The 23469-nt window shown below is 47.1% G+C and overlaps 1 protein-coding gene across 4 annotated transcripts in view; it reads left to right on the top strand.

Moving 5' to 3' along the window:
- LOC119404743 (uncharacterized) overlaps positions 1 to 3303 on the top strand; it is a 153672-nt gene extending 150369 nt beyond the window's left edge. For all 4 annotated transcript variants that reach the window (XM_049418999.1, XM_049418998.1, XM_037671411.2 and 1 more), the window contains exon 15: positions 104 to 3303. In XM_049418999.1, coding sequence (XP_049274956.1) covers positions 104 to 336 — 233 coding nt within the window. In that variant the 3' untranslated portion in view covers positions 337 to 3303. The remainder of the gene's footprint in view (positions 1 to 103) is intronic.
- The last annotated feature ends 20166 nt before the right edge of the window (positions 3304 to 23469 follow it).

Raw genomic sequence — 23469 nt, 5'->3', positions numbered from 1 at the left:
ATGATGATGATGGTGATAAAGATCGAAGTCAGACTAAGTTGTCTCAGTCTGCCCTCACATACACTCGCGTGCTTACAAATTTGTTTTGAACTGAACTGCGCAGGCCGGCCTGCCAGCATGGAGGACCTGATCGCCGAGCAGCTGGGCGTGATGTGCTTCGAGCCGACCGCGTCGGCTGTCATCGGCGGCCTGGCGCTCTTCCTGGAGGTGTTCGGCTTCGGCACCTGCCTCGTGTTCGCCCTGCGCAGGCGCAAGGGCCAATCCGCGGACGAGCCCATATGCTACGACAACAGCGTCGAAGGCTCCACGGATTTCGCGTGCTCGGCACCCTACTGAGGCGCTTTAGTTTCGCGGTCACCAAACCCGTGCCCTTTTGGGCGCTTCTGTCACCGGGATACCGCCGCTGAAGCTTGTCGTATTCATCGAAGGCCTTGTCATATGCTTCCACTGATTCTCACGGGGACTACGAACGGTTCACAAAGCTTTTCGTTAACGAGAATAGAGACATGGGTTCTCAAGTGGGTCAAGTTGGTTCATGAACATTGTGGCAGATCAGCGCGAAAAACGGGTCAATGAGCACGCAGGACACAGCGCTGGAAGAGAGGACACAGCGCAGGACACAGCGCTGTGTCCTGTCTGTTCACTGTGTCACTTTTTAAATTTTTTTTTATTTTGCACTGCTCTGCAACAGTTAGGATAGGGAGTTGTACGGATTGGTAATTCACGGCAAAACAAGCAGGGCGTGGAAGATATGAAAAAAAAATAACGTTCGGCGCTGACATTCAACGATGTCTGTTGGCGGTTCAAGCACCATATATAAGACGACGTGAGCATAAACAAACGCAAAGAAAGAGGAACGCTTTATCAGGCAAGATTTATTACATACACATCATCGATTGTTAACACACGCCCTTGGAAGTGACGCTTCCGTCCTCTCTCTTGAAGAGACACTTTTGTTTTGTCAGACTCTTCCATGTATACGATCTCTGGATCACCAGTAAGACATTCTTAGAAGTCAATAACGTGAACATCTTTTCTATGTACCCTACTTCCATTTTGTGATCGCTTGTCCTTTTCGTTAGTAAAGACTTTTTTTTTTTCAGAACTAGGCCCGGTGCCCTTACAGAACAAAAGTTTACGCGACTGGATCGCGTTCGCGATGGCGAGTCCACTGTTGTACAAGTGACTATACTGACCATTTCTGACATCATTCAACAAAGATCGCTGTCGTTATCAGGACAGGTTTTGATTTACATTCCCCACGCGTGCCGGAATAGTAAGACAAGAATTCGTGACGTGTGAATGTCATAGTCGGTTACAACGTAAGCATAAATACAGGCTCCACCCGCAAAATGTCAGCCCGCTTCTCAATCAACCATGTAAGAGAGTCGTGCAAGCTGGTTTCCGTTGTAGCCGTAAGTACTTTTTCTGTGCTAATGTAAACACCACGCATATCGAAAACTAAAGGTTCGTTGTTCCTACCTAAGATATGTCCTTTATCTAAGCAGTGATGTCCGAATCTCGGATGAAATTTTAAAGGACGATGAAGTTTTCGACTTGAAACCAGTGACTCGAACGTGTGCCAGTATCGGTACATGAACTAACCGGAAATGTGCTTGACGTCACAAAATTGAGCAAATGTGATTGGATGGACCGTCTCTGCGAATCCTTTCCGACTGGGACAGTGATGGCTGTAGGCGGACTCGTAATCATGCTTAGGTTGTAACGGACTATAGGCTTACCTCGAGCTTTTCACATTGCGAGCATCAAATTTGATGCCGCCTTCACTAAAAAATTGTTTCCTGCGGCGATTTTCCCGGCAATAATTCTTAAGCATTATTCCTGCCTACGAATGGCGTTGCGAACCCAGTAGCGAGTTCGTGTGAGCGGCTGCAGTTGTAATTTTCATGTTCCGGCTTCTCGGTCCAGTCTTCCGTGGCCTCGTTTTCAACCGGTGAATATTGCGTATTGACGAATGCACTTAAGGCTGAAGGAGCTGGCGGCTCACTGCACTTAAGCGATCGTGGAATGTTGCTATAGCTCGATGGAAGAAAAAAAATCTCTTGTTTTTCCATAATATCCCTACATCAGCACCATCCGGGGTCAAACATAATTGTCTACATGGGCAGACGAAGTAACGAGTTAGATGATACGAGGTCAAAGGCTTTCTTTTCTTCCATCGTAAGGTCCCGCCAGGGTGTCCATAACCACTAACTACTAATCAAGTTCTCGCGTGAAATACTCGTTATATGAAACGCTGCGTCGCGAACTTGTATGAAGATTTGCAGATGAACGCATCCTTGTAATTGGGTTATTCGTATGGAGGGAGTCTTGCAAAGTAAAAAATAACAAAGCTAGCCCACGTGACAATGCAAGACTCTTAACCTAGGGGGTCAGCCCGACGGGGTTACACGTGCATGTAGGCCAACTTAATTTAACTTCGTGTTTCTAGAGCAGGCAACAATAACATCAGAGTGATGGCTGTGGAGCCACGTCCGCGGGTTGCTGTCCGTAAATCGGGAGGCAACTGGCGCACAACGCTGTCCTTGCTTACTTGTGAAACGAGTAGCAAAAAAAAAACCTAAAAACTAAACACTACTACTTTGGGAACCTGACCTCATCTCGTCTAGCTTGTGCGCTAAACTGCAGGTCATTACGGCAGCCCAGCCTGGCATTCCGGCAAAGTTGTACGCGTACCGGTCGTGACAATGACTAATTAGAGAGAGACAAGGGTCTGTCCATTCGCTTCTATACACATTTTCACAGAAGGCTCCCTGTGTGCCACCACAATTTCTTCGGGGCTGTGGCAACTAGGCGTGACCCGCCAAAAACCCACTGACGAGGTAGTGACGTCCGCCCTGCGACTCTTTTGGCACAGTCCAGAAAGGAGGTCGTCAGTCTCTCCCGTGAAAAGGTCTGTACGGTACGAGTGGTAGCACTTCCGGAGAACGATGGTCTAAACATGCCAACGAGTTTTATAGTGTGCTCTGATTCGAAGATTATGCGGAGGCGTGAATGCATAGGTACGAACCTTGAGTATGCTAACGTTGCTGTCTTAGAAATGCACGGAGCACAGAAACCGTAGCGTGTTTGGAATTGTCCAATGACCTAGTTAACAGCGCTTGTTCAGAGCGTCGGACCTGGTTGTAGTCCGCAGTATCAGTCATAACGTCTTCAGTAACCTTTAGGCTGGATTCACTCATACAGAATCGCTGACACTGTCTTCGAAAGAACGTGGCATGTTTCCGTGACAGAGAATTATTCAGCGCAACCAAAAAAAGAACAAGAAAAAAAAACAGAAAAGCAGTGTCGCAGACTACCTGCTTGCGGCGTGATCCGCCTTTTTCATTTTCCTGTGCTGTCTTCTGCCATTTTTGTAGGGTTTTGGAGCCGAGCTACGAGGTTACGCTGGTACGCGAGCTGTGTTCACAGGCGATACGATTTTCAACTGCGCGAATAGCTACGCTGGCGTCAACAGATTCACGAGACTGTCGGTGCTTGCATCAATAGAAGTTACGTTCCTTTACCGTCTGCTTTCATTTTCCGGAGCTGTGGACGCTATTTTTGCAGTCGTACGACGTGGTCGTCTTTTTGTGGCAATGGTTACGCGAACATATTTCAACTCAAATGAGGCTCGAGCGACTGACCCGTTCCGGTGGACTCGCCGTTTTTCCTAATAAGCGGCGCTAACACCAGCGGAGTGTCTCGAGTCTAGGCTTGAGATGTGCTGCGGCAGTGGTGGTAGCACAGATGCTTCACGAACAATGCTAGCACGGGAAGCAAAAGGGAGAGAGAAAGAGAGGAGTGTTTGATTGGCTACAATTAACCGTACAGTGGCGCCTCCTTTCTCTACCTTCCGAAATGACTTGCACATATTCTTCAATTTCTTGGCTAGGCGGGCGCAAAGTTAGGATTGCAGCAACTGCCCGAGAATATTTCGCGCTTCGCCTGCACAGGTAATTATCGGATAGTTTTTTTTTATATAATACATATAGGCGCAGAAAAACCACGCGTACAGCAAGCAATCCACCAAAAGCTGTAAGATGTTGATTAGAAAATGCACCTTTCCAGAAACTTGCGCTGTGCGCTGGTTTCGAACGTTTGAGCAAAGTTACCTAAGCACGTTTTACCCCCAGCGTGACGTCACTTGGCTAGTACGGTCATTGCAGTAAAGCTTCTCACAATTCCACCCCAAGGACCTTAACCACGTAGTTTTTGTGCATGAAAGGTCGAAAACGGCTTTGCTGTACCGGTAGGTCCACAAAGACTTACCTTTCCCTGTTCCCCCGTCTATTTGTGTTGAATTGGGAGATTTTTGGCACCTCAGTGGTTGATGGGCAGTAGTTACAGTATCATGCCAATGACGCGCTAAACGCTGCTAAAAAAGTTATTGAACCCACCCTACCATTAATATCCGTTTTGAAGACGGGACAGCGGCTTTAGCTTTGACGCAAGTGACGCAGTGAAAAAGAACATTGAAAAATTCCTCCCGTTCTCCCCTTGTGCACCGTCTTCAAAACTTGTTTAAACAAACAAACAAACAAACAAACAAACAAACAAACAAACAAACAAACAAACAAACGAGCGTCTGGTTTCCCAACACAAGGGGATGGTAACTTTAATAGAGCCACTGTAGGTGACAGCGGTCGCCAATATTTCGCGGTTTCTTCTCCAGTCTGACAGTTTAACAGTGTTTGCAGTACCTCTGCAACAGCATGCCATCATCTCTCGTCGCACGTTCTTACAGTATCATTCATTTCGCGTCGTTTGTATCGCGCCTTCTTTATTGTGTTTGTCCAGTTTTCTTGCCTCACTTGTCAGTTGGATTCTTGTGGGTAGGTCTCGTGCGCATCGCCGCGCTGCTTTCTAAAGAAACAAAAAATCAGTTCCAGCGAAACACCGCAAGGAAGGACATCTGGACAGTCTGCGATGCCCGCAACGTTAGTTGCCTCTTTCACTCGAGAAGAAAACAGCAACAGAAACTGAGGCTGGGCAGAAAATAAAAATAAAGAATGCGTGGGACGTCCATTGTAAAAGGAGCCTGGAGAAAAACGTGCCAGCCCGAATACAAGGTTCCTCGGTATTGCTGTTGGCTCCCTTGACGTGTGAAATGCCCGCCAAAGCCCTCAGGGCTGGCCGGCGACTTGCATTTTCAACGTTGTCGTGGCATCGTGGCCGTAGCGTTTGAAAACGGCACACCCAGACGTGACATGAAATTGCCGAAGCAAGAAGAGCCTGCGGGGAAGGGGGGTAGGTGGCTTTCGGAGCGGATTGGCTTCGTATACGGCTTGGCGCGACCCGCGTTTTAGTCAATGTCCAGCTAACAAACAGACCTCGAGGGCGTTTTTTTTTTTATTCGAAACACCCCCGTCTTGCACCTTCTGCACCCGAAGAGACGGTGTATTCGAGCGTCGTCTCGTAGCAGGCATACAAAGAAACTCGCAAACGACTCCGTCCAGACTGTTATACCCCCGAAAACCCGTCGCTCGCGTCAGCGAAGAGTGCAATACACGCCGTTTTTCCTTTTCATTCTCTCATAAAGCCAACAAGAACAAGAAATAATGTAGCACTTGGACAAGGTGGTACTGCTAGTGTAGAGAAAAACCGCCGCCTCGGCGAAGAGCTCTCACAGGGGGTCGGCAGGTGTGTTTTTAGTTCCTTTTTTTGTGTTTATTTCTCCCGGTAAGGGCTGTGGATCACGGTGAATGTTTCCTAAATAAACACTTCAAACTGTGTGCTGCGTCGTTTTGTGCCTGACGACATACTTTCTGTTTTCAGATCAGTGTGTTGTTTGCATAGTCGTTCTCGCACAGCCCTCTGCTCCTAGAGGAGTGCTGTCGCGAAGACGTCTTTTTTACACCTCGAGGCCTCTGAAATGGGAATTGGACTTTTAAAAAAAAAAGGTGAAAAAAAAAAAAGACGCGCGTGCTGACGAGTATCTCGTGCGCGCTTAGTCAAGCTAAAGCACCCGAACCACGCTTCTTTCAAACTTCAGCTCACTCGAAGCTTCTCGCTATTCGCTTTCTTCGCTGTTTAAGATATGTTGCAAGCTGTGAGATGAGGAGAGATTCTAATAAGGAACATCTCCTAACTCGAGTGCTGTCTTTGCTTAACAAGGAAAAAGAGCAAAAGCTTGCCAGAGGAGGAGGAGGAAGAATAAGCTTTATTCAGTAGAGTGAACCGACGGCAGAATCGTTCAAGGTGGGCAGCGTCCCTAGTCCAGCATGCCGTTGGGCCTGAGCTGGCATCTTGGCCCTGCTCACCAGACGTCGTTGGCCTTCAAGGCTTGAGCTTGTCAGCTAGGCCTCCTCCCACTGCCCAGTGATAGGCGGTATTGATGGGTTGCGTCCACACTCCCATACCATACCGGGTAGAGTGTATTGGTTGCAGAGGAGAAAACAAGAAATATAGAAGATTCAACCTCGTTCACAACGCTCACCTCGTCTCTGTAGCCGCGTTAAATCGGGCCTGACTGAAATGGCAGTAAGAACAGAAAGCTCTTTGTTTTCTTTTGAAAATGTCTGAAAGCAACGGACACTCGGAGGCACTGTCTCACGTAAGGCCCCTAAGTTACTCAGGGTTGCATTTGCATGTCTGCCTCCGCCTCCGCATTTCGTCTTTTACAGCAGAGCTGTTATGGTCGAGGTTGGCCGTGTGTCGTGGATAGAAAACTGTCGTCATCATGAACCGGCACCATACTATACTATACTATACTATACTATACTATACTATACTATACTATACTATACTATACTATACTATACTATACTATACTATACTATACTAAGAAGTGGGAAAGAGAGAGGTGAGTGGGTAAAAGCCTAGCCAAGCCAAGACCAGCTAGGTACGTACCAGCTCTGCCGTGACCCAGCCTTGCGCGACTTCGTGCAAGCTGCGCTAATTTTATTTTTGTTTGTTACGCGGAAATTTCCTGAAAACAGGTTAATCATCGCTTCCTTTACTATTTATTTTCTTTACACTATACGACGCCACGCCAGAGCATTTCATCGGAGGAGTGGATGCGTCAAGGCAATTGTGTAAACACGACAATGGGAACGTAGTTTAAAAAGAAGTTTGACCGGAAGTTCAAGGCGGGCAAGGTAACACAAGTAAGTCATATGACAGTGATAAGCATGTGTGCGTATTACTCGAGATACACTAAGGAAATGCAGAACCCATGAACTCTTACTATTTGGCCCATCTATGTATAGCGAACACTCGTGTACTTCGATGTCAGTGCCAGTTAAAAATCACACAGTCCAAGTTATCCGGAGGATTTAACTGGGGCGTCTTTCATAGTCTGTGTCTTCAGGGTGTTAAACCCCACAAAACGACTTAACCAACATATTGTACAGTTGGCTGTTTAAAAACAATAGGGATGAACACAGTTTATTCCATCAGATTTTATTCGTTTATTATATTTTTGTTTATACGCAATTTCACTCGATACCGCTCGACTCGAGGTGGCGAGTGGGTGGCACGGGACCCCCCTTTGATTTATTTTATAATAATAATAATATCTGGGGTTTAACGTCCCAAAACCAAGATATGGTTATGAGAGACGCCGTAGTGGAGGGCTCCGGAAATTTCGACCACCTGGGGTTCTTTAACGTGCACCTAAATCTAAGTACACGGGCCTCAAACATTTTCGCCTCCATCGAAAATGCAGCCGCCGCGGCCGGGATTCGATCCCGCGACCTTCGGGTCAGCAGTCGAGCGCCATAACCACTAGACCACCGTGGCGGGGCTTTGATTTATGTTGTGTTGCTTGATTTGCAAATACTCCGCTAGATTGAAGTTCCTTCTTATTTTACAAACGGTAATACGCGAATGTTAACGTTCCTGATATTAGGAATAGTGAAGGCGTGTGTAGCGTCGAGCGGCGCCTTGAGAGCAATAATGATCCGGCAAAGAACCCTCGTAGACAAAAAAAAGAAAGCGCAAATACACGACAGTAGCTCTGCCCAAAGATGTTTGCACTTGCAACGCATTTTTTTTTTTTTGTCATACGGAGCAATAAGTTACACCTGAAATGTTTTCAGTCGTTGGCACTGACCATTCCTATTGAAATAGCTGTCGAAAACGAAAGATGCGTCCTATACATAGGCGTGCGCATGGGGGTACAGAAAGGGGGCGCCTCCCCCCCCCCCCCCAGTCACCTAAGAGAAGGGTGCGCGAGATATGCCCCATATGTTGACCCAGTAGGGGGGGGGGGATGCTGTAATGAACGTTCCCCCCACCCCCTTTACGGGATGCCCTGCGCGCGCCCAAGGTCCTATAGTCGGGTAGAACTTAGAGGGATTCGAAACCACTTTCCCAAGCAGTCATCGATTGTCCGCAATATCGGAGTTTATTCCTTCACAAATCAATCGCCGCAAGAATTTTTTTTGATCCGTCAAGAACCATCGGATTCACAGGTAATTGTCGCACGCTTTTAGCGCTTTATTTCTTCTTTCGTCCCGACGAATCCGCCGGAATCTACACAGGAAATGATTACAAGGCGGAAAGAAGGCACGTCACTCGCTCGCCATGACCTTGAGCGCGCGTCATGAAACGTTATCGCGTTTTCCCGATGTGATTCCGGAGCGCGGTAGTGTCGCTACTGTGTAACTTTAGCTAACTATAAGGCACGGCGCCCGGCACGTGACGGCACCCCGTGGCAAGAAGCTCATCTGATCGGAACGGCGCTCTTGGTTTATGTCGGCTATAGGCCGATAGCAGCAATCTGTTGTGCGGGAAAAAATGTGCGGCAACACGGACCTCCGAAGAGCGTGAGTGTGGGCCCATGTATGAAGAGAGGGCTCTTGAGAAAGTGGCAACTTCGCGCTCCGCTTGTGACCTCTCATCGCCTGTAGGAGTTGGCTGAGGTGTTCACAGTAGCGTCTGCTTTCCGTTGTATGGGTTTTTTGACCAAGCACGAGGGGTGGTTCAGGGCACCTTTAAGACGACAGGAGAAGCTCGGGCCAAATTGTCGAAGCGCGGCAGCGAACGAGTAACGAAATAGCCCCGCTCATGTTCTCAACCGCTTATTTCGAAGGCAAGCCCACCGGCCGTACATCTCACGTATTCAGTATAAGTGTGCGCATAGTGGTGCAGGCTTGTGTGCATACACCTTTGTGGTCGAAATGCCGCTGTGTTTTAAAGTTGTACCCGACTGTATAGTTTGTTTACCATCAAACTGAGCTAAATGAAGCTTGTCCAGTTGAGAGATTTGTTGAGTTACAGAGATTTGTTGCACGCTGTAATTGTTTTCTCTCTTCTCTCGTCCCGACGAGTGCGCTGGCAGCTAAGCAGGGCGGGATGACACGGGGAAGGGAAGTTACGTCACGTGCTCTTCGTGACCTTGAGCACTCTTTTTCTCTTTTTTTCGAACGCGCGCTTTACTTTCAGTGTGATCGCGAGCACGCGCGTGGGCACGTGGCGGCCTCCCACGGCGGCCGCAGTAACTATGCAGCTCACGATGCTCAAATCAGCCAATTGCGTGAAATTTGGGTATATGGCATCATTTTTAGAAAGAAGAGGGAACGATTTTTAACTGAACTTTAGAATTAATTGCAAATTCCGGGCCGTGTGCAGCGCTACGATGTTTGCTCGCGTGCTCTCAGGAGTCTCGACTACCGATCAGTAGCGTTTTTTGACCATGCTGAAAAAGTGTTGCCGGCCACTTTAAGGCGGAAAGCCTTAGATGACTCATCAAAACGTGAAAATGGACCGTTGGCGCCAACACGAGCGAGGCCAAAATTCTTCATCAAGTGATGAATTCACCATATGGCGTCATCATAAGGTCACATAAGGTGACGTCACATGACGTTATCACATCACATCGTCGCTTGGACAAAGGTAGGCCGATCACGGAGGCATTGCAAAAAGAGGTGACGGGCAGAAAGCTTGCAATGCCTCCATTCCTGGAGGTATTGCAAAACCGTTAGTTGCAGAAAGCGTTCGGTGAGGGGCACGGGGGGTTCAATATGTCGACTTAGAAGAAGATGGCTTTCGCCTTCGATTCGCCTTAGGAGAATGCATAAGGGACCCTGTGAGTTTTCTTGCATCAACAGAACACAATGCAAAAAACGGTTAAAACTGCAGAGTAATATTGTGCTCCGCGTTTAGGCCTCTTTGTTATCGTCTTTACAAATCGCTGGTTTTGAACCGTTCGATAGCGACATCCCGTGAGCGAGATGGGGAGACATGGTGTTAAATGTTGCTTCAATAGGACAATTTTTTCCCATAAACGCAACTGCTTTCAATGCTGAAAGTTCAAATAATTTCTAACGTTCAACTAATTTCTAATGATTTCTCGTATATGAACAGAAAAATCTGAGGTTGTGTTTCAAGATTTCGCTAAAATCAATATCATTTGTCTAGAGCAGGTATAACGCTAACAAAATTTCAAATTTCGGGCACTTTCCTAAAAGTGTTTTTTTCTATAAATAATGAAAAACATAACACTATAAACAAGGTGTTAACGTGTTAACCTCGCAATGACCCTTACAGATTACGATGAACACTGGCTCCAAACGTTTTGTCTCTTTTCTTATTTTTCAACGTTGAGGAGCTGACCTGATGTCTCTAACGTATGCTGCCGCCGCTTACGTTTATCGTAACTCAGAATTTCTGAAAAAAGTAGACAAGCTAAATCAACTGGAAAGCACCTACGTTAAATATTCACCTCAGGATATCAAGTCGGGAGCATGCGTAAGTGCATACAAATGGTTGAAACACATTCCTGCCATCAGCGTTCACTGCATCGCCACATTATGCATCTTGAAAGTCTTACCTTAATATTCCTCGCAGCGGGCTTCATTTTTGCGTTCGTCACATGTGCAGGATGCAAAGAAAGGTAACTGTTAGAACATCTACAGAAGCTGCAAATTACGGATCATACGTTTTTGCATAGCGGGCTTTGTTTTAGCTTTGAGTAACCTTTCACGCGTTCGGGTGTATATGAACCATACCGAGTGGAGCATGCCAATGCTGATACTCCAAAAGAGCTTGCTGCACAGGAGCTTTGAATTATTCATTACCGTTCGTGAAACCTTCGCAATATTATCACGGGTTCGGCATGTGGCTCAGTGTTCCGTGCTCATATACTTAAAGTATTACTTTTTTTTTTTGCTCGGTTCATCTTAGCGTTCAAACTTCTTTCCCTACTATTTCACCACTGTCTTTGCTATTGCTTGGTTACTTCGATTGTTTCTATTTCAAAATCTTATTAATTTTTAAGAACATTCGCAGTCGCTTGCATGTCTGTTCAGAGCCACACCCATAGACTAGCTGTGGGTCCAAGTGCGGTGGACATAGCGTGCAAGCAAGGCGAGATTTGTACATTAAATGCGAACGCACGTGAATAATTATACGAAATGTTATTACGATGACACGACAGAGATGCGAATAGCGATGTAATGCTCAAAAACGCTAAACGGTATAACTATAGGGTTAAAAAAAATAGATATACGTATCGCCGTCTCACGAAAACTGAACCCCACCGTGCAAGTTTAACACATCCCATGGGTGTTATTCCGGACACTGTGGAATTCCGCCATATTGTCAAATTTCATATTAGCGGCATTTTAAGCCAATCAGAGTGGCCGAAGCAGCCCTCTGGGCAAATCGGAGTTGACCAACGGCGGAATTTGACAACATGGCGCAATTTAACAATGTCCAGAATAGCACCACATATATGGTGGCTTCGGGCCACAAAAGAAGAGCCTGCTACACTTGACTACGTACGGTGCATCGAGTTAGCACACATTTCTCCAAGAAATGTTCCGTGATTTATGGTTTATTGGGACGTTAAACCCCAGATATTATTATTTATGGTTTATTTTTTTTTATTTTACTAGGTAACGAATGTTAATGCGTTGTAAATCTAGGACGTAGCTGCAGCCTAAGCAAAACGAGGGTACATTAAAACAACTTCTGAAAGTACAGCCCCGCAGTCTTTTCACGTGACGTCACGAGGAAATAAGCTCTCAGTTGGTCCATATGCGAGCGATACCAGACGTGAATTGTCTTCTACCCTGCTTTGCCACGCAGTCGCACTCCCCGTTCCGCCTTGTCTAGCGTAACCATCGTGCGCGATCAACTGAGTTCACTTCGTTTTGTGATATTTCGACTGCGCAAGCGGAGATAACAGCGTCTAGCCGAAAAGCACGAAATCCCGATAGGCTAAACGCTTAGGAGATAGCACTGGTAGGAAGGGCCGTGAAGGCGAGAAAAGAACCACTCTCTCGTCGTTAAAGGGGGCAGGACCCTTTCATATTGCTTCCAAATTCCAATGCCGCCTAGCTAGCAATCACCCTCTGAGACTGCTACCGCCATCTACCTGCTGGAGCTTCAGCGAGCGTCGATCGACATTTTCGTCCAGCTTCATAGGTGGCGACGTTGGAGAACGGGTGCCTTGTACGACTTCAACGCAGTACGTTATTTTCTCACTTTTTTTTTTAAGTGTTTGCTGGAGGCTGTGAACATCGTGTCGCGTGCTGTAGTTTCGCGCATATTTAAATTGCGCACAAGGCAAATAAAGTGCGGTTGAACATATCAAATAATCCGATTTCATGACATATTCCACTTTCATCTCTCACCTGTGGTCACACAGTGAATAATAATAATAATAATAATAATAATAATAATAATAATAATAATAATAATAATAATAATAATAATAAGAAGAAGAAGAAGAAGAAGAAGAAGAAGAAGAAGAAGAAACTTGGAGATGCATCCCCCGTTTTTGTTTTTATTCCAGGATTTGGTGTGTACGAAAATATCAATCGAAATATTTATTGGTAGAATCAGGGCAATAGTTGACTATAGCAGTAGGCTGGCGGTGAACGTGGATGCTGATAATACTAATTTGTGGGGCCTTAAGAGTAAAAGTCGACAGATCCCACACCTTGTGGGTATGGGTTTCATGCGAAGCAGTCAGGGAGTAGTTCCATGCTGCATTTTTTTGCCTTTAAGCTAAGCGTTACGAGGTGTATCGACGTGTTTTTGTAAGTGTAGTAGTTGTGTGCCCATCGTGGGCTTACCAGGCACGCCGACAACACTTGCGTTTAAAGGGTAACTTATGGTATGACGTAACGTCAGCACTTAACTGTGCGATGATGTGAATGTCACACATAACATTCGTTCGTGCCCCTCCGCGGTCGAGCAACGCTTGAATACAGCTTGCTGAACCACAGGAATACAAATGTAATGTTTATTAGTTGTGCTTTAAAAACGGAGCCAACACTGATACCACAGACGTTAACCTGACATGACGCCTGTATCCTGGAGTACATATGTAGTGTTTGTTGCTTTTTTATAAAGTTAGATAGCCAACACCACATCCGCAATTGGTGTTGCGCCGACAATACACCTGCATAGGGTGCTTTTCCAAAGCAGTTTCTAGACCTGGCGTGGTTCTGTGGTAGAATACCTGACTGCCACGCAGAATGCTTGGCTTCGATTCGTACTGGAATCCCAGTTTTTATTCTTTGCATTCGTCGGGTCAACGCTGCCGATGTCGGTTTTATTAACACTCTCGCATTTAAATTAGCAATGTCTGTTCTCGCCGTTCCTGGGTAGGCATAAACTGTCACTCACCTATGGTACATACCCGTACACCAAGGCCCGTGGTAAACAGGTATGTACCACACGTGTCTGGAGGACAGAGTTTTCACGTTTTTCATGTCATGACCAGTCAGTCATATTTTTCAAATCCTCTTACCATCCCATGCCAATTTTGGTCTACACCAAGTTAAGGAGGCGATCACGAGGGTACCCAGACATGCGAGGCTAGATAGATAGATACGTAGATAGAAACACTCAAAGTGCCTTGGATTCGCTACGAAATGCTTCGCATTTAAAAACCATGATATCATTACGAGGAACGCCGTAGTGAAGGGCCTCAGAAATTTACCCCATTTGGTGTTCTTTAACACGCACCCACATCAGCCGTGCCGGTCGATTTCGATGAAGGCGATATGGTAAGGCTCCTGCAGTGTGCCTACAGCTGTTAATAGGCACTTGCAGAAAATGAATGAATGAATGAATGAATGAATGAATGAATGAATGAATGAATGAATGAATGAATGAATGAATGAATGAATGAATGAATGAATGAATGAAACAAAGCGCAGCCGCTAATAGGGGCCGCTGCGGTATGCCAAACTGGGGGTTGGGGGCTATCTGCCAGACCCCATTTCCCTACAGACTACGTTGTACGGGTGTGAAAGTCATGCAAGTCACCCATCTGTATGTCGACTTGTAAAATTTTGTCAAAACAAAGACGCGTTGCGAAATGGAGCGACATCTGACTGGTGAAAGAGGACGGCAAATACAGGTAGCCTTTTGCGTTGACCTGCCGTCTAAAAACACTGCTGAGGAACCAAGTTGCATCCAAAATAAGACCGTGGAAAAAAGTGAATATTGAGACCAGATCGAATGGAGGCCAGATCAGAGACTCCGAATGCGTATCGAAGGGTGCCAGAAGCGAATAGCGTATCAAACACGAATCGAATATCCAAGATGCAACGAACGTATTGAATTGCTGGCCACGCCAATGAAAACGCTGCAGCACCTGTGTTGCCACGCGCCCTTTATTTTTTTTTATGTGATCGGGTTTCACTAAAAAAAAAAAAAAACATTCAGCGCCGCTCTGCGCAGGCCGTGCCGCGATGTTTGGGAAAGTTCGCGATTGTTTCGGATTGTTTTGTTAATATACGCGCAGGACACGACTAATTAAGTTTATTCTGGGGCGCCAGCGACCACGCTGGAAGGTTCGATCAATGATGTATAAGACGATGCTTTACGCCGAAGATCAGATTAACGACGACCGACGAATGTGATCGCCACTATCAGTGTGCAGGGTGTATTGCTTGTACTTTGACTTTTCATTTCCTGGGCACAAGTTCACCCAATAAAGAGTTTCGTTTTTAGCAGCCCGACTACATGCAGCCTTCTTCGCCGTCACGACCGCGGGAGAAAATCTTCAGCAGACTACAACTCAGTTAGCGCTTTGATCTTCGATCAGCCTTCCTCCCTACGAAGCTTATCTCCATGTTGCCAGGTGGTGCTGGAAAGCACCACCTGGCAACTACACACACAACAGGTTTTCACCTTCGCGCCCGGTTACCAAAGCACACGCCACCTTCATCGCACGTGCCTACATGCACGAGTGGTTATCTGACGATAAGCTTACGTCACGTATTCGTGAGGTGAGCTAACGTCATTGAATGAGCTTCGTTCTAACGGGCTGAACACAGACGTCGGCGCTTAACAAAGCGGTTATCGCCCCGTACACCGACTAAACTAACAGGCATGTTTCGCAAACTGAGTCTCGGGCAGCGCATCTCTTGTCTCGCGTCACGAGTATGGACGGTATAACGACGTGGACGCGGAGGAATTCAACGGCTCCGCTCGTGTACAGGGCCGGTATATGTACCGGACACGTTCGTTGTAAGCTCCATAGGCCTTGCGTATGCGCGGTGGGGCACGAAACGTCGTTAGGCTAACAAACCCGAGCCGGCCGCCAACGTTTGACTTCCTTTTATCCGGCCGCGCTCGTGCGAAACAATTCCCGAGAAAAAAGTGGGCAGGGCCGTTTCGCGACCCCGCCTATACTTTGGTTGAGTTCATCCGATGGGCCTCTGTCCTGGGATCGCAATTAGACGTCGCGGAGAATGGTCGACGGTGTGACCTCGGGAATGTTAACGATGCGTCTTGGTTCCTGTCGGACTGCTCCGTTGGCAAAACGGAGCTTCGACAGCGGCGCTCGAAGTCACCGGTTCAGTGCAAAAGATGTGCCACGAACATAGGTTTGTGCACAGGGAGGGGGCGCCCCCCCCCCTCCCCCCGTTGTCATCTGAAAGGGTGCGCCAGTCTGCCCCGTACATTTTGCTCAGTGGGGCTGTCACGTCATTGTTTAATGTGCAGCGTTATGGCCACGTAACTTTTTGGACGAAAAGGGCGGCCGAGGAACCCCGATGTTGCGTTCCAAGAGCTGTTTGTTTCCCACCTTTTCCACCGCAAAGCCGGAGGCCAAAGGCAGGCCATTGTGGAAAGGACTTCGTCGCTTCATTTGATTCTTGCTTCCATTGCGGACGTTGTTTCCTTTCGGGCTCGACCAACGGTGGGAGGGGGAGGGGGGGCAGGCGGAGGAGAGGGAAGCTGCGGTGAAACTTGGCCCCCATTAATGAATAACCCTGCGCGCGCCTACGGCCATGAACTCTTGATGTGACACCAGCGTGAAAAGAAAGGAAAAATTAAGGCAACTTCGGACTGGAGGTGCAAGCCTGAAGGAAGATCGGAACTGGGTGGCCTTCCTTATTTCTATTTATTTTCCCTGTCTTTACCTTTTTCTATTTCTGTCTGTTTTTCCTATCTGCTTTTTATCACTCTTTCTTTCTTTACCTGACTATCTTTTTTTTTTCTCTTTTTCGCTCTTTCTATCTTTTCCCGTTTCTCTCTCTCTTTATTTCTCGCTTCCTCTTTCTTTCTAGCTTTGCTCTCGCTCTGCTTCTCTGCATTTATCACTTTCTGTCTTGCTCTCAGTTTTTCTTCTATCTCTTTTTTTAGTCTGTTTCCTTCTTTCACTCTCTGTCTATTTCTTTCTATATGTATTTCCCTCCTCCCCACCCTCACTTCCCCCTCTCACCCCCCTTGCTATACTATACTATTCAAGGCTATGCTATGCTTTTATCTTTCAGTTTCTTTCTACCTCTTTCTTTGTCTCTCTCTCTTTCTTTCTTTCTCTATCTCTTTTTGCTGGGCTAAACGTTACCTTTTTCATTTTTAGTGGCACATACCCGTTTATGATGACGATTTTTTTTTTTTGTTCGCCGGACAAGGAACGATTTACTAAACAGCTTCTCTGTCGAAAGGTATACGCCTATCGTATACCTTTTAAAGGTATACGCCTATCGTATATCTACGGCCGTGGTATTGCAATAGTATACCAGTATGAAAAGGAGAAAAAAGAAGGTATACACCGATCGGAACAACTGATGCATCGAACATGTGCAGTGAAGCCGTTGTTACACAGTGCTACGTTGGGCGGAACTAGAAACGCGGTCAAATCATCTGCGAACTGGCGCCCTTATACTGACGTCTCTGTTAACCCAGGTCATTCGTTACTTGCATATAGCTACCGAAACGAAACGCCGAAAAAACAAATCATCCCACCCACTTGACACTACCGTGAATATCGCAAGGTAAGCACGGACGCTGGCCCTATAGATACGCGTCTCAACCTTCTTCCGGGGGACTGATCTTTATCGGTGCAATTACGTCTTTCTCTTTTGAATCCGGAACCACGGAAGCCTGCACCGCCCAACCGTCCAGACTGTGATGCTCCTCTTCGCATCAGGCGCCGTCTTCGACCACTATAGGTATAGCTGCATCCAGCTTATCTCCATTTCGGAGGCCGCAGAGATCAACAAAAAATCTATACATATTGGCATAGGAAGGAATGAATGAAGTAAAGAAAAAGAAATAAAGGTACATCAGGCGTCGCTGACAGCTGGGCCCATTGTACCGATGATGTATTACCGGCCGAGATGGCGCGTTTCGTGAGCATGAAACCGGATATTCACGCGCACTCGCGGGGACGAGCACGAGACAGCCCTGGCGAGGCGAGTTTCGTCACTTCCAGGTGCAACACCGTGCACTGTTTGCGCGTCATCACGCCACCGCAGCCATCCCCTAACAACACGGCTCCTTCCTTGACGAGCGCTGAAAAATGGACCTTCAAAAAGGCTCCCTCGCCTCTCCTTCCGCCGCTAGACAACGCAAGCAGGGCAGAGTCTCGTGCCTTGCGGTGAAGCGGTCTCACCAGCACTTTGCTGTAGGTAAATGAGCAAAGCGATCCCGCTGGTCACGCATCAAACCCTGCCCACCTCCCCACCCGTTCTTTCTGCGAGCTTCAGGCGTGGTCAGCCCTTGTTTGCTTCCGCCTTGTCCCTTTGCTCTATTGTGAACTGCTCCGTGTTTGCCTTTGCCGTTAGTTGCGTGCAGCCCGCGCGGAAGCGTACGATTAGGCTCAACCTCGAGCGGCGAGGAAGCGTAACCTCAAGCGTGCTCACAGCCTCGCCTTATCTCCATAGTTACTCGCGCTTCGTTGAGGTTCTTACTAGCTTGATTAAGAATAGGAATCTTAATCCATCGTGCTCACACGTGTTCATTGCAGATCTCTAAGTATGGAAGGAAGACCCTGGGATGATAGGCTGGATTGGCACCTACTGTGCACATTAAACGTACGTTAATGTATTTATCATGTCTATCAACAGCAACTGAATAGTATTTATCACCTAAAGTTTAAAGAAAAGTAATATTTGCCTGTGACGCATAACTCGCGAAACCGTACGTTGCGATTAATCTGGTGAAAAAATCGAAACAACCAGAGCAAAAGGAAGAAGGAGCGCAATTGTTCTTGTGTCGCTCACATGTGGTCGATACGCTGGCGTTCCAATGAAAAAGAAAATAATGTAAGCTAAGAAAGCTGCTAATTTGGGTTCAATCTTCCAAAGAGATGCTGTGTAGCCTTCTAATGTGCTCGTACATTAAGAAGGCGGTCCCGGAAGTGGTGCACACCCCGCTAATGAAACCACGAGAGAAATGATTTATTGATTCCGGCATACTGTTAGTTGGCTGCGTTAGGGCGATTGTTCTGAGGCTGAGTTCTAGCTTTCCAACACAAGTTATAAACACACGCACAACACGTGCTGCGGTCATTCCCATGTTTTCTCCACCGCCCCTTCGTTGCTTTATTCACACCCCCAGATTACCCTCCTTTGTGGCAATCTTCGTGCAGTAGAACCGCGTTATAATTGAACTGTTCTGATAGAAGATAATTTCGTTATAAGTGGCATTTCTTTAGAAGACGAGAGCAGTAAAAGAGCCATGGATAACGACGCAATCTGTTCATTCTATAGAGGTCTGCAGATTGGAAAAACGTGCATTTAGAACATGGCCTTGCCTCAGTGTGGTGATATGAGAGTTGCGAGATTCTGGCGATATCTATTGTATGATAACGCGATATGATATGATCTGCTATGGTGACGCGATGAAGCCGCCGAACGGAATAACTGACTATCGCGCAGCGAAATGTCCTTCGCCGTGCACATTGCTTCTCCATGTTGCCAAAGAACAACAACAACAAAAAGACAAAAAAAGTGAAAGCATGTGCAGGCTGTACCGAAAAGTTCCATGTCCTCATCCTAGTCAGGGCATCACAAGAGGTCGAATAACCTTGTCTAAAATACGTGCACCTGAATAGGGGCCTCTATAGCGCGATTTCGTTGAAGCAAGGCTCTACTGTAAATCTCAAACCATTTGTAGTTCTTTCCTATGCTAGACCCGGACATCAGTCACAACTTGCGGTACGCTGCATGGAACCGCTCTCTTACTTCCGGAGGGAACCAGAGCCTCTCGGCTGCTTGCACATGATCATTTGTTTTCTTTTGCAATCACCGCATATCCCTCGCGCTGTGTTCCCGCGGGCATTCTTAATGACGTGGGCGTCAGAATCGCCGGGCCAGCTGGCTGAGGTCGTTAGCTACGTCTCACTCTTTGGTTCCGCGTCGACACGGTGCTTCTCTGCCTGGCCGGGCAATTTATGACCAGCGAGAGGAATGTTTCACCGGTGCTACGGGTGCTGCGTTGTTGTGTACACTCTCCATTGTGTGCGTCTGTTGGATGAATCGAAAAGATCGCTTTTTCCTTTCAACTTTCTTTATTTCATCCTTCGAATACAGTAAAACCTCGGTGATACGATCACGGCTCGTACGAATTTCGGGGTGATGCGAATTTTTCTGTGGTCCCGGCCAATGCCCATTACCCTGCAATGTATTGGAGTACGGTTGTTGCGAACCGATTTGCATCCCGCGACGTTTGATACGAACGTACGCTAGCGCACAGGTACGAACAGGTGCGTCCGCGCTGTCGCGGAAAAGGACGCGGCAGTCACGGGCGGGCGCGGGCATGCGCGCTGCGCGACAATCAACGGTGCGTCGCTGCCTCCGAGATAGTGCGCGCGAGTATTGGAGGCCTTTAGGCGCCTTCGCGTTTAGATTACAAATGACGTTGACGTCGCGCTTCCTTTTTTCGACGCGTTGACGCGTGCTCCTGTGCTCGAGGGAGCAGCGTCTTTGTACTGTGTTAACACGTGCCTGCCATGTCGATGCAAGCCATGTCCCCGCAATCAGACGTTCTATGAAACAAGACTGAAAATTGGGCTTCGGGTCCGCCATGAAGTCCCATTAAAGGTGGATGGAGACCCCAAGAGACGAAGCGAACGGTCTTGGCGAAGTGCTTGGCCTCGAGCTATCGTGTGCAAGCGCTTCTTAAGTGACCTTCGCCGTAGTACTTTAGTGTCATGCAAAAAAAGCGTAGTAATATTAGGAACGGGCTACTAGCGGTCACAGGGTGCAACACATCGGGTTCATTATTTACACAAGCGCGCATGCACCGTATATTCACGAGTACAAGTATGATCGTTGTCGTTTAAAAACTTTACTGGCAATCATTCAGAGCTCTTGATGACGTCGCTGCGGCCCTGAGAAACACTGAATCAAAACGTATGCCAACTTTATTTTGTCGTATAGTAATTTTCCATGTTGTCTGGTGATACGAATTTCGGATGATACGAATATTTTTGGTAGCCCCGCGAGATTCGTATCACCGAGGTTTCACTGTATATGCATTTTCAGATATGACAACTAGACTATTCTGCTCTTTGTCGTGTTAGATCACTTGGATTCAAGATCGATGTCGGTGGGGAAAAAAATTACATGCACCGTGATTACACGGGGTCACAAGTCGAGGAGCTCATATTGGCCTCGAGGAGTTACGGAGTCGCCCTCTATCGGACGCGCCTCGATTGCGTGCTAGGAAGGATGCCGCCGGCGCGCGCCCCATAGATTTTGCTGTTGGCGCTCTACAAAATCACCTCGCGGAAGCCCTCCGGGACATTTCTGTAGGTACTCTCGAAAATAAATATGTTCTTTCCTGTCAAAAGAATAATTTTCGACGAACTCAAAGCTCAAGATAGTCTACAGTCGATGTCTCTCTGCAGAAAACCGAGCACCCGCTTCACGCGGTCACCGCGTTGGAGACCCCCGAACCGGCTTCTTGCGTGAAAAATAGCCACTCGCTGAGTGCACAATATATATATATATATATATATATATATATATATATATATATATATATATATATATATATATATATATATATATATATATATATATATATATATATATAGTGATTGTTAAAGGAAGAATAAGACACTTATTTCTGCACAATATGTGAAATATCTCATTAGAGTAGACTGCCCGTATAACCAAACGGAGCATACCAGAAAGAGCCTTAAGCCAGCGATCGCACGAGTTCGCGACGAGTGACGGTGCCTCTGCATGTATGAGCGTCTGCATGTATGCTCATACTGATGGTTTCGCTTTTGCGACGAGCGCGTTTTGGCACCGCGCTGTGAACTTTAGGCCGCAAAATATGAGAATTTGTGAGTACACAAACAACTACTGTTGTACGGACGCTATCAGAGTAGTTCAAAAACAGTTTCGTTACAACTACGGCTTCGGTGCGCATGGCAACTTTGTGTAGTGTCGTCCCGACGATTCAGTTTTTTTTTTTTTGTCTTCGGTATAAATTCGTGTACTTTTCAATGTCATTTTACAAGCTGTCTCGCACTGCGTATTGATCGGCCATATCTCAGCGGGCAAATGCCGCTGCTTCTGTTTCTTTATCCAGTGCATTCGTTTCGTTTGGTGTTCACACAAAACGTGAGCAATCGCGACGCCTTTTTTTAATGCTCCTTATTTATCGTTCCATTTGCATTCCAGTGAACTTGCCGCTCTCTGTCATCAACAAATTCATAGACTAAAGCTCCACCACTTCGAGATTGCTGGTGGAAGGAGAAGTATAGTCTACGAGACAGAGCATGTAGTAGCACGCAACGCCAAGGAAAAGGAAGAAAATACAGTAACGTTTGCCGGACTTGTTCTGCAAACGTCGGCTGTGAACTAGGACCCACGTGAACTTGAAATAGCGGTGAATAAAATATAAGTTACTGCAGCAGCCGCAAAACAAGATAGTAACTATTTGACGAGTAACCCAGCAATTTTGGCAGCAGTGTCGTGTTTAACGCCAACAGGGTGACATCTTTCCCACGAAAATAAATGAGGCTCCAAGAAAATACATGCGGTTGGAGAGGCCCAACGTCACATTGAGATTGACACAAATAAATGTGGGACATAGTGTTTGCGTCAGGGCAACGCAAGCTTGACTGAAAAAAATGTTATTGCCAACATAAATGCAGCACACAGCCGCAGCATTTGACTCTCTCGCTATGTACGTCCACAAGCAAACGTCGCGTAGCTTATGAAGGCGAAAGCCAGATGCCTCTTCAAACGGGAAGATTGACCGTCGCGGCGCCAAGACAAATGACGCAAAAAGTAATCGTCACGTGATGAGGTCAACATATGACGTCATCATGACGTCGCAGACCTCATATATATGCAACTTCATTATGACATCACCATGACGCCACATAACGTGATGTCACATGATGACGTATTCACACGACATGGTCCCTTTGCATTGCCTCCGTGATCGGTGATGGCGTTATCATATGACGTCATCATGACGTCACAGATCGCCAAAATGTGTAGCGTCATTGACGTTACATAACGTGAGGTCACATGAAGACGTATTCAACGTCATGGTCGCGTTGCATTGCCTCCGTGATCGGTCATGGAGGCCGTGCAAAACCGCGTTCGGTGCAGAACGCTATTGGAGGGGGGGCGCGGGAGAATCAATACATCGACTGACAAGAAGATCGCTTTCGCCTTCTAGTCATCTTTGGCGAATGCATAAGGGACCTTGTGAGTTTTTTTAATTCAACATTGATCTAAACAGTGACTTGCGCATCTGCAGCTGATTTCGTGGACGCTGAGCACGGGGCCTACGATCAAGAGGCCTCATGCGAGGGTTCTGAGATGGTATCGCACGTGGTAAAAGGTAGCGCATTTTCCATCCTGTGGCAAATAGGCATAATTTGCCGGCGGGAAGCGCGCGTGAGCCATCGTCTCAGTGCGCGCTGTCTGCTACTCGCCGAACATCGCAGGCCCGACGCAGTAACGAAAGTCTTCGTCGCGGAAGTGCTTGTTGCACACAAGACTCGTAGCCGATGGCTACTTGCCGGTTCTTAGCTTTACAACCCATGCTTCACGCAGTTTCTTGTCCCGCGGTTACCGGTGCAGGCTGACACTGGGCTCCGTTGCGTAAGCCCGGCACTGCGGCACCGCGCGGTAGAGCCCCATGTTCATCGCCTTCGGAGGCAGCCACTCTATTAAAATAGTTTCCATTGAGCAGAAAATGCGAGAAAACTTCCGTATTTGAACAGACCGCAGCGCATGTGGTACTTGAAACTCGTTTTCAAAGCACGCGGCAGCGCTCCACAAGCAGCCGACGCGG

The sequence above is a fragment of the Rhipicephalus sanguineus genome, chromosome 9, assembly GCF_013339695.2.
Source record: "Rhipicephalus sanguineus isolate Rsan-2018 chromosome 9, BIME_Rsan_1.4, whole genome shotgun sequence".
Classification (NCBI taxonomy): domain Eukaryota; kingdom Metazoa; phylum Arthropoda; class Arachnida; order Ixodida; family Ixodidae; genus Rhipicephalus; species Rhipicephalus sanguineus.
Note: the sequence above shows the minus strand (reverse complement) of the source record. Positions and strands in the feature narration are given on the sequence as shown.